Source organism: Sinohyriopsis cumingii, chromosome 8, assembly GCF_028554795.1.
Source record: "Sinohyriopsis cumingii isolate HCF-2022 chromosome 8, ASM2855479v2, whole genome shotgun sequence".
Lineage (NCBI taxonomy): Eukaryota > Metazoa > Mollusca > Bivalvia > Unionida > Unionidae > Sinohyriopsis > Sinohyriopsis cumingii.
In genome coordinates, this window is record NC_142968.1 from 13,732,766 (window position 1) to 13,745,377 (window position 12,612).

General features: G+C 33.7%; 1 protein-coding gene across 3 annotated transcripts; it reads right to left on the bottom strand.

The window, feature by feature from the left end:
* Positions 1–272: 272 nt before the first annotated feature.
* LOC149793006 (uncharacterized) lies at positions 273–10,845 on the bottom strand. 3 transcript variants are annotated; one of them, XM_089966875.1, is made up of 6 exons: positions 10,771–10,845; positions 7,658–8,139; positions 5,511–5,681; positions 4,272–4,449; positions 1,891–2,506; positions 273–1,148 (listed from the first exon to the last, which is right to left on the bottom strand). In XM_089966875.1, exons 3-6 carry the CDS (start codon positions 5,656–5,658, stop codon positions 936–938), a joined length of 1,155 nt encoding a protein of 384 aa, XP_089823001.1. In that variant the 5' UTR covers positions 5,659–5,681; positions 7,658–8,139; positions 10,771–10,845; the 3' UTR covers positions 273–935. The 3 variants fall into 3 exon arrangements, with proteins under 3 accessions (XP_089823001.1, XP_089823003.1, XP_089823002.1); XM_089966877.1 differs by having other exon boundaries at positions 1,891–2,446; positions 10,771–10,843; XM_089966876.1 differs by lacking the exons at positions 7,658–8,139; positions 10,771–10,845 and having other exon boundaries at positions 5,511–5,819.
* Between the last annotated feature and the right edge of the window lie 1,767 nt (positions 10,846–12,612).

The window sequence follows — 12,612 nt, forward strand, 5'->3', positions numbered from 1 at the left end:
TTTTATTCCACCTCCTTTATTTGATTCAAAAGACATAATTAACGTGATAATACAAAAGGAGTCCAGCTTTTCGTTCAGTGCAACAATACAACAAATACTTCCACAAGTCAGTTATCAAAATACGGTCGGCACTTAATTAGGTTCTTGGAGAAACGCGCGCGGACATAGCTGTTAAGAAAGATTGACGCATTTTACGTTTAGTTACAAAAGGACACATTGCATTTATGATGATTACACTTAAAAGAAACTAAAAGATAGAACTAGAACACAACTTTCAGTTGATAAATAAATTATTTAATTTGTATTTATTTTTTTTAAGTACTGTCTCCACTCGGCGTAAGTGACATTTTCATTGATTGAAATTAACTTAGACAAATATCAGGGTACATATAATCAATCATGGAGGATTACAAATATACACCAAACAGAACGGAAAGTGCTATCCCTGAATTACACAGAAAAATGCTTGATAATACTGACAGAAATTGTATAAATACGAATAAATACAGGTAAGATGCGTACTCTGCGGACATTTCAGTTGAATTCAATCAAAACGCATGTTCTATTACCGCTTATTGGATTTTTATAATACAAAAACTATCAACACTATTAATTAGATTTTAGTACAGTCGGACATACCTATTAGGAGTAGATTTGATACTCAGATTTCAGTTGACGAAGTCTTGCGCAAGTTATTCATTTATTATTTTAAACATAGAGCTGTATTGGATCACAGTCTATTTAATAAGGAACAAAGATTATGTTATTAATACATGTGTAATCTTACAAATAGGGAGTTAAGATGAATTTAATTACAAATGGAGGAATGAAAGAAAGTTGTCACTGATGACAAGATACTGCTTTGAGCAATTGCAGAAAGTAAAATCGCCCCATATAATCAACGGAAATGTAGTAGAGTACATGAATTATCGACTTCAAACTTCCAAAACCTCATCAACAGAATCTAAAGCATGCAAATATGGTTCAATGTCAGAAAGGTCAGCTACGTGAATTCCACTCATTTTGGCATTGAAAGAATGCAACTGTTCTTCATTAAGTAGCTCTATTGATGGCACGTCGATATTGTCTTCATCACTTGGCTCAGGTAACGGTGCATCTGGATCCATTCCATACTCTGGTAGAGCGTCCTAAATGAAGAAAAAAATACTAATAATAATTTTGTCTGCAATATATTCATTCATTTTTTATAGTTCAAAAAGAATGATTCAAAGACACAATTAAGTTTGGCTCTTAAGAAATGAATTCGTTTAAGAGAATGAGCTACGGTGGCTCAGTTCTAACTTCCAAATATCACCAACAAATGTTAGGCTAAGAGAATAGCATATAAAGTCTTGCAGAACCGGCAATAAACAAATTTGTAATTTGGTCTCTGCATGGTAAACTCATGAAAGTTTTTCGTGCTAAAAGAAATTGTTCCTCGATATTGGACAAACAGTTTACTGAAATTCTAAAACTTTTGTCGAATACTGTCTGTTAAGTTATATAAAGCAGAAATGTTACAATCAGATGTCCTTTAAATACTATTTATATTGACATGCAGGGAATTTTGCTTTATATTGTTATTGTAATGTTTCGCTGATTGTAAATTTGATATGTTTTATGAGCTTGATAGAATATATTTCGAAAATACAGGTACTTTCCACTTAACGAAGTAGCACACTGTGATGTTGTAGTCATTTGTTATGACTTTGGTAATCACATACACTGCTAATTAGAAGCACACACACACACACAGACCTTGATAAAATAATGGTAGGTATTTTAAGGAACGTGCAGATTGGATAGTGCCCAGTTTCAAATCTCTTCAGTCTTTCTGGTTTCTTTCTTTACCAATAGGCCACATTGCTTAAAACGAGACAAGCTTCTCACCTGATCTAATTCTTCGAAGTATTCGTTAGCAATTAATTGATTCTCGTTAAATATACGCTGCAGTCCAAGTATAAATAGCTGGCAGGTAGTCTTGTTGTTCTCAGTTCTCAATTTATGATTGTTCCATGAATTCATAAACTGGAATAGTCTGTCGTTTATCACATTTCTGTACACATAATGCAAGCAGAAGACATGTTTCTCCGAATCTGGATAAAAAAAGCCTTTGACTTCCAATGATACGAAAAGCTCATAAAATAAAGAAAGCACAGCATTATACACATCACGCCATAGCCTCTCTATCCTCGAATTATGGACACTTTTTCCAGTTAGAAAACTTCCCCTATTAAGGCCCCGACGAGGGTGTAAGAGCATGTACTGAGCAACTTCACGGTTTTCCACACCCATGTCCCCTCTCACTCGGGAAGAAAGGCCCCATTTGGAAACGGCTTCAGTGAAATGGTTTAAAACTGTTGAAGCTCTATTATCACAGTTGCAAGCTAGGTAGACAATAAGTCTTGTGAAACCATCCATGCATCCGTGTATTACAAAACGCCATCTGCAGAATATATGTATATCGCTTTCCACGTTATATGAGACAAGAAAATGTATCGCTTTCCTGCAAGAGATGGATATAACAATGACAACACCGCGCGTATTATTATCTAATATAAAGTAGATCACTGACACATTGCTTGATCTCTCACTCTCGAATGTCGTCCATCATACCTTACACTCCACATACATAAGTGTTAAATGTAAACTCCCGTTATTAAGATATTTGAAAGTAGCTAAGAAATGCATTATAACTGAAGAAAATCTCCAAGTGTTCCTATAAAGTTTGCTAAGCGATTGAATGTCAACACATTCTTGATTCATTCTTATTAAACACTGCATTGCTCAGATATTTGTAAGATTCATAGTTATTGGTGTCATATCTTAATTAAACATGAATACTAAATGACCAAATAACTTATTGATGTCCATATGAATATCAAACCCAGTTTCCTCAAAAATATGAAATAATATTTCTCTCTTGTCTTTATATTTATAACCAATGCAGGCAAACTGTTTTTCGGCCTCTGCTTTGTTTACACAAATGGAGTAATATTTAGCATCTCTTGGAATAATAGCTGTAAGAAAACCGCGAGTTTCAACTGTACCAATGTTTGAAGCTGTTTCTGTTCCAAGATTATTAATATTTATCTCGCAAACATGTTCAGATCCTAAATATCTGATTAAGTTTGTTAGAATCTTGCACTATATAGTCGTGTCACTGTTTTGTGTTTTCATGTGCACATTTGAAGGACAAGGGAGCCCTTTGGGTGTTCCGATAGATGTACCCGGTATTATGTGTTCAACATTGCATATGAGATGGAAATACTCCCCTAACTCGATGCTACTAAACGTTTTAATGTCCAAAACAAAATGTCAAAATCCTAATAAATAGTTAGTCATAAACATTCATGTCATTTAACCTCTTTACATCAACCAGAGTCGATTATGTCAAATTTCATGATCGTAAGTTGTAATAGGTTGAAGAATAGAGTTTATAAATTTATCCCCCTACCTTCGCATTTGTCTGCGATGGCTACTTTTTACTTCGACAAAAATATTCAAGCTTACCAGAGCATTAAACAATTATTATGTTCTGCTAACCTCAGTACAATTAATTTTATTTTAATTGCCAATTATTGATAAGTTTACCAACTGCATGAAATATTACCTCAAATTGTGTTAGTGTTAAAGAGTTAGACACCGTCTACGTCGGCATTTTGCAAGCCATTACATTTAGATGCATATATTATCAAATCATCTGGGCACATTAAGCAATTAATATGAATATCATATAACACGACAAGATCACATGAGGAACAAAACATGTCTGAGAGATTATTTGTATATGCGTTATTTCATCAACTTGACCTACTACTATAAGTCATTTCCAACATGATAGACCTGTAAAAATCGGGAAAATAAGCACCAAATTTACCCTTTTCTAATCATCATTAACGTCCAAGATTAACATGTACTGAATGAATATCGTTAATAATACTTACATTAACAAGTAACTAACTGCCATTGATGGATCTGATGTTATGATGTCTTTGCCGAATTTTCATGTTATACGTCCGAACTATTTAAGAGAACTGATTGAATTTTTATGCTGTAACTTTTTTCCTTCCAATAAAATGCGTTCAGAATTGAAAGGTTTTATCTTGGAGATGCTAAGATATAGAAAATTTGGAGTAAAATTATGTGTCTTTTAATTTTAGGATTTCGGAGCCTAGGAAATTAAATTAACAAAACTTTGGGTACTGAGAATTAGAGATTACACACAACTTTATTGTTAGCACATGTAATATAACTGAGTGGAACACTACCGTATCAGTTTGTGATTGCCATCCATATGCCACAGGGCAAGAGGGGACGGAACTGAATAAACCCTTCGCTGCCTCAATTGTTGTCCAACCGGATCTACAGTTCTAACTGCTCTCCTTATTCTCTCTCTTTGTACATGGATACCTTGTGAAATGAGATGACATTCGATTGTCTTTAAACCTAAAGAAACAAGTATTTAAAACATGACTACAAGCATTGAATTCATAAAAAAAACATTATTTATTTATTTGCAGATATAACATTTGCAGTCTGTACCATTCCAGGATAAGATTAAGGATCTAAATGAATTAAAATGTGATTGGTCTCTTAGGTGATTCGGTAGCTCATTCCACAGAATGACAGTTGCATACATAATCTATTTGTTTGCCATACAATGGGGTTTTCATTGTTGGGGCAATTAACATAATTCACTATCTAAAATTGTATTTATAAACAAATATTTATTATATTCTTATAACATATAAAATTATCCAAACATTGGGAAGCGCACACTTATTCAGAATTTGAAAGTCTCTAAATTCATGACCTAAGTTGCACACTTTCAGGGTTGTCAGTTTTGCCTTAAGAGTTAATGATAAATGCTTGTGTAAATAATCATACTCACACCTATAAGCACGCTTTTGTTGTTGTATTTTTCAAGCTTAGTAGTGTTCAGGTCGCTGCAGAAGTAGCAGGCCACTGGACTGAATTCGAAATTTGATAGGATAAATGTATGCAAGATCGCTTGTTTGTTGAATCTGATTAACTTCGGACCAATCCTTTCAAATGCCTTTAAGCTTTTCCACAAAGATTTCGTTTTACATGCAAATCGAACTGCACTTGTTAGTCTATGACAATCACCGGCAGTTTAACGATATCGGCACAGTTTATGAAAGCACTGATCATGTTTTCATCTGTTTAAATACCATTCTTGTTGCAAATAAAAATGAGAGTTTTTAACACACGTCAGTTATTATCTACAGTTTGAGCCCCATGCCGAAATATCTTTTAGTCGGCGCTTGGGCTATGTTGGGCAAAGTCGCTGTATGGAAAAATGACCAGGAGTCACTACAAAGTTAGAGTCGTTAATTGATCTTTAAAAACAGTTGCGGAAAAGCAAAGCCCCATCCCCAATTAAAATTTCAAAACTGATATAACAATATACACATCAATGAACATAAATAACAACTATTTTACTGTACACAGAAAAGTCATTTAGTTGAAGAAAAAAAAACTCTTACCTGAACGAGGAAAGTTGTTGATTATTGAATGCACCATCGATATGAGCTCATTGTCACTTATATCACTGAATAGTATCCCATGAGTCAAGCGGAAGTTTGCTAGTCTCCGCTCTACAGTTCTCCTGCTTACCCCAAGCAAACTTGCCATATCTCCTGATGTAAACTAATTTTCTGGAGAAAAATTAATACAGACGTGATTACAAATAATTTTCCAAAGCACGAGAAAGATTTTCCATATAAAGGTTTATGTTATGTGGATGTAATAGAGAGAATATAGATCGGTTAGTAATGTCTAAAACACAAAATTTCAGCGTATAAAAAGCATTAACAGTCACTATAGACACATTTTAATTATATGTGTATGATAATACAAAATTTGCACCAGGAAGATGTTTTGAGCCGAAGCGCGATCACGATGGTTCAAAATCATCTGAGTTCTTGGGCAAACGTGTGCAAACATCATAAGGTATATAGTATAGTTATTCTTACACGATGAAGTCTTAGCCACTTAACTTCTATTCCAAATACCCAACTAATGAAGTTTCAAAAAGGAAAAGAAAATAATAATGTTCAAACAGCGCGTGTAATTCTGATGCATGAAAACAGATGACGTCAATAAAAAGACATGAGGTCAAAGCACGCTGAGATTGGCCAATCACGTGTGACGTTTTATAAAGTGATGCAAACACCATATGAATATAAACTGTCAGACAGATTTTTTTTTTAAAATAATGATTTACAGCATTTGGTAATAAAAATGTTATTTAATTAAAACGAAAATAAAAGCAATGGTTATTTTGAGACGCATAGGATATATGTTTCTAATAATATCCTATCTTTTTATACTTTCTACTTGAGGAATGTTTTGCGTAATGAAATAATTCAATTATTTTGAAAAAATGCACTACATGACTATATATATATATATATGTATATATGTATGTATATATATATATATATATATATATATATATATATATATATATAATGTGGAATAAAGAATCATGCAAACAAACCAAAAGAAAACACAATTTCTCTTATAATGTACGGTGGTAAAAGTATCGATTGTAGAATAGCATGTGAAGTCTGACAGTACTATATATTAAATTTCAATACATGGTTCTTTAAGGACTAAAATATTCGTACATGCTCCCATTTATTTGCAAACCTGCCAACACACACATACACACACACACACACACCGATGTTAAAACGAAAATGCATCAAGGATATAAACAAAATCGCAAAACTGAGTCATTTAATTCATAATTTCTAACCTGATTGTCACCAAAGAGTGCCATGCACTGTCATTTTGTTGGCGTTTCGAATCAAACGGGAGTTTTGTAAGTAACATAGTCGCCATATTTGCATAGGCAAGTCTATGTTTTTAAGCAACAGGGGTAATGTAGTTCACCGTCTTTGATAATTTCATTAATTCCGGAAATTTTTGGTGTTACATGTCTCTAGCATGTGTATACAAGAGTTGTCCTTTTCATTTGCTCAGTTTGGTCACGAAATATTAAACATTGACATTTTTAATGAAATGGACTGTTCTATAAACCAGAAAAGGTCAGTGAGCAATCTGTCGCTTGGTTAGATCGAGAGCGTCCGTTTGATTTGAAATGCCAATAGGTCCGCAGAGTTAGGGAACTATTATCAACTGTAAGTTAGAAATTATAAATCAGTGAATGAAATTACTTAATTTCATGTATCTTTATGTCCTTGATACTTTTTTATTGTAAAATTTGTAACGGGGTACAAACAAACGGGGTGGTGTGCGAATAATATACTCAGTGGCATTACCTAACTGATGTTTACCATTTGTCATTTCCTAAGTGTTGTTGCATAAACAGCTTAAATCCCGATACCTTATAATATTCAGGATAACGAAATCATTTAGCCAGACGGACAGATAATGATACTCAAGAAAGAATGTCTTGTCTTACAATATTGAAAACTATCAACGCTTAAAAATGACACCTCTATGATTTGCTTGCATACGGAAGCATTATCAAATATTGTGCATGAACATCAGAAAAATAAAGAAGTTGGAAGCAGTAAACACTGCTTGTGTGTTAGGGGATAACAATGGAACATGTAAATATAATATACAGCATGTTAGTGTGTCAGTTGAGTTAAGAAATTACCGATGAAAAATTGTAGTTGTTCCTTTTCTTATGTCATAAAGAGGTCTGCCCCTATGCCCAGTATAGACTTGCGAGGCCCTGTACCGGTGGTCTTCGCTGACTGGCATAGAATTGATATCGGTTTTGTCAAGGATACAACGAGCTTGTCCAAGTAGCTCAATCACTTCGACAGGCACTGATACATCCTGCAGGGAGTCCTCCTTTAAAATCTCAATTCCACGTACCCGAGTCCTTATAATGTTCTCTGCTTCCATCCTATTTGACATGCGCTCTTTACACTTTCTCAATTCTTCCATGATAAAGTTTACTATCGACACCAATCATGTTGAGCCAGAATACATTTTTGTGGTAACATATCATCATAGTGAAATGGAATTCAAAAGTACCCCATTATCAAGAATGGCAAAACTTTCTTTAGAGTCGATTGCGTTCATTTGTCATTTCAGGCAATGGAATTGTGTTGATTTTGAAGAGGCAATGAACTGGAAGTGATAAATGTTTCAATAGCTATAAAATCACACATTCATCGCAAGTAGTGAAGCTATTACATGTGGATAAAGCGTTTTTCCTGGACCAACGAGTGAATAATTGTGAGAAATGCTAAATATTACGGTGTTATTTCCAATTCAACATATTTAATCACTTTCTTATGTTATTTTCAAAATATCACTTTTAAATCACGAGATTGTTGAAAACATAACTCCAGCCTATGTGGAATGCTATCTGTGCTATTATAGGTAACAGCAATTGAAATTCTAAGTATAAGAATAAGACTAAATAGGAAGATTGAAGGTATTACAGTTCCAAATGTAAAAGACGAAATAAAAATGCTACAGCATGCAGACGATTGTACGAACTTTATTATAGACAAAATTCCTTTAAACACCTAGAGAAGGAATTAGAACAATTTAGTAAGGCCTCTGGGTCATAAATAAATCATGAAAAGACTGAAATACTGAAACTAGGGAGCTAGAGAGGAAATCACTCAGGATTACCACCACGCCTAATTAAAGAAAGAGTGAATGCATTGGGCATTTATTCTGGGAGAAGAGAAGAACAAGAAAACTATAAAAATATGAAACAGAAATTAGAAACGAATGTGAACACATGGGCACTTACGCCATTATGTCTAATGGAACGGGCCCAAGTGGCCAAAACGTACATGTACGCGAATATAAATTTTATTACCAAGTCTATTGACATAGAAATACAAATTTAGAAAAACTAGATAAGGAGATTATTAATTACATATGGGATTTTAAGACCCACTACGTCAAGAGGGAAACTTTCTATAGAGCACAAGAGAGGGGGAACTAGCACTCTCCAACCCCATTTGGATAAAGACTGCAAATATTATAAATATATTTAAAAAGATTAAAGCAATACCAACATCACCATGGGAGGGAATATACGTCTACTGGTTTGGGTTCACGATGAGAAACAGGGGGGACATTTATAAAAATAATAAACTTGTAAAAAAAAAACTAGAAATACCAATAAAATTTAGACATATCAAAGAAATACTAACCAAATATAGGGATATAAAAAGTTTATGGGACCAGGAGGAAAACTAACATATAGATACATTTGAGAGGAAATAACAAAAGAAAAACTAAAAGTAAAGTATAACAGGAGAACATAGAGATTAACTGGAAAAGAGCATGAAGGCACTGGACCAAATTATGCTCCCTAAAAATACAAAGCCTCTGCTTCAAATGCATGCACAATGCATGGTTGATAGGAGAGGTAGCAGTGAGACGCGACATGGTCAGAGTATCGCAAAAATGTCCACTGTGTAAAAAAGCCCCTTTTAGTAAACTACACACAATGATACAGTGCAAGAGCAGGAAAACATGTAAAGTGAAAATTGATAGAAGAAATAAACAAAGGGGGGAGATATCAAAAGGCAAATATATTATATATGGATGGAGACTTCAATAAAAAAAACCTTATACAAAATTACAGAGTACATAGTAGACACCATGATGGCCTGTGGGCAAATAATTGTGATAAAGAGATAAAGAGAAGTATAAGGGAAAAAAGTGATTTTCTTTCTATCTTTTTTGGATAGTTTTTTTTCTTTCTTTTTTCTTTATTCTTTTTTTATTTCTATCTATCTATATCTATATATATATATATATATATATATATATATATATATATATATATATGTAATTCTTACCTAACTTAGAAAACTTAATGACACAATATACAAAGATACAGGGAACCTACATGGGGAAAGTAAAGACTATGATTTCATGGGGCTAAGTCACATGGCACTACTCGAAGTGGACAGGCCCATGAAAGAGTTTTGAAAAAATTCTCCATGTAGAACATAAACAGACCAAACTCAGACATAAAATACAAACAGGGGCTAATTCATAGTTTAAAATTTTACTTACTCTTTATCTATCTTAAAACCATACAGCTCCCGTACTGTATGGTTTGACCAACCCACATGTGGAAAATAAACAATTTTGGATTCTTTCTAATAAAATATTTAGATATATTAATAAAAGGAGGCCTAACTCGACTCAGGAGAAACACAATGAAAATAAAGAAGTGTGGACCTTGCATCGAGCGTAACCTACCTATTGATTGATACTACTAGAGCTACCGCGAGAAACGACACATTAAATTAGATTAAAGCAATAGAAAAAAAAATTCCCAACAAAAAACAAGGGGGAAAAAATGGGAAAAAAATATAGTACACCGTTCCATCGTCAAAATTCAAAAACCAAAACTATCTAATCGAATATAACATAATAGAATACATCGGATCCTAAAGCCAAATTAGTAGAAAAGAAATACACTGAATCTAAAATTGCGGTCTCAAACATATATATAAAATAGCATACACACAATACAGCATCACTACATATAGCAGATACTGAGACCTAGGCGACCTCGAGCAAAGGTCACAAAAAAATACAAGAGAAGGAACTTCGAACAAGGTGAAAAAACCCAGGCTTGGACGAACAACCATTTAGATAACATTAAGGAAACATAAATACCCCATCAAAAATTCTAAGACTAAATTTTTTATATAAAATTCTATTTTAAAATAAAACATACTACATATCTGAGGGGGAAACACAAAAAACATAAAATACCTTTTCAGTTTTTTGGAACTGGGGGGGGGGGGGCATCTGTCTGGTCCCCCTCCCCCCCCCCCCCAAGTAATTAACAGCAATCCAACAGCCATCAAAAACCACCTAGCTATGACTTGGAAAGGAACTACTATCACAATTTACCTTACACTCTCAATTTGACCAGCTAGAAAAAAGAAGAAAGAAACATAATATAGTACAAAGCTAAAATTGGAAAAGAATTACTATCCAAATTGCCTCAACACACTTAATCTACCCAAACAGCATTATCTCAGAGGGAACGTTGCCCTCACCCACAACATCAGATGAAGTTTCAGTAAAAAATTTCAAATAACATTTTGTGCTTGCGAAGCGCAGATGTCCACACTTACCTGCTGGGCTATTCAAAGTAAAATTAAATATGTTTTGCTTTCGTAAGTATGTTAATACAAACTCGAATATAATTAGTATTCCTATATATGGTGCAGCACAATAAGGTGTACATATAGTACAGCACAATAAGGTGTATATACAGTACAGCACAATAAGGTTTAGATACAGTACAGCACAATAAGGTTTAGATACAGTACAACACAATAACGTGTAGATACAGTGCAACATAATAAGATGTAGATATAGTACAGTACAATAAGGTGTAGATATAGTACAGCATAGTACAGCACAATAAGGTGTAGATATAGTACAGCACAATAAGGTGTACACACAGTACAGCACAATAAGGTGTAGATACAGTACAGCACAATAAGGTGTAGATACAGTACAGCACAATAAGGTGTAGATACGTTACAGCACAATAAGGTGTAGATACAGTACAGCACAATAAGGTGTAGATACAGTGCAACACAATAACGTGTAGATACAGTGCAGCATAATAAGATGTACATATAGTACAGCACAATAAGGTGTAGATATAGTACAGCACAATAAGGTGTACACACAGTACAGCACAATAAGGTGTAGATACAGTACAGCACAATAAGGTGTAGATACGTTACAGCACAATAAGGTGTAGATACAGTACAGCACAATAAGGTGTAGATACAGTGCAGCACAATAAGGTGTAGATATAGTACAGCACAATGAGGCGTAGATACAATACAGCACAATAAGGTGTAGATATAGTACAGCACAATAAGGTGTACATACAGTAATGCACAATAAGGTGTAGATACAGTACAGCACAATAAGGTGTACATATAGTACAGCACAATAAGGTGTACATACAGTACAGCACAATAAGGTGTACATACAGTACAGCACAATAAGGTGTACACACAGTACAGCACAATAAAGTGTACACACAGTACAGCACAATAAGGTGTATATATAGTACAGCACAACAAGATGTACATATAGTACAGTACAACAAGGTGTACATATACTACAGCACAATAAGGTGTACATAGAGTACAGCACAACAAGATGTACATATAGTACAGCACAACAAAGTGTACATATAGTACAGCACAACAAGTTGTGCATATAGTACAGTACAATAAGATGTACATACAGTAGAGCAAAATAATGTGTACATATAGTACAGCAAAATACATATAGTAAAGTTAGGAGCTACCACGACTAATAATAATAATAATAATAATAACATTATTATTATTTTATTATTATTATTAGAAGAAGAAGAAGAAGAAGAAAAAGCATAACAGAATTAGAAATAGATAAAGCGATTTACCAATTAACTAGGAATAAAGGTCCGGGGTTAGATTGGATAACGCCGGAGTTTTATCAAAAGTTCAAAAAATGTTTAATTCCAATAACGAAAATTCTCAACAATACCATTTATTAAAAAAATCAAGAAATGATAGAAAGTATGAAAACAGGAGTTAT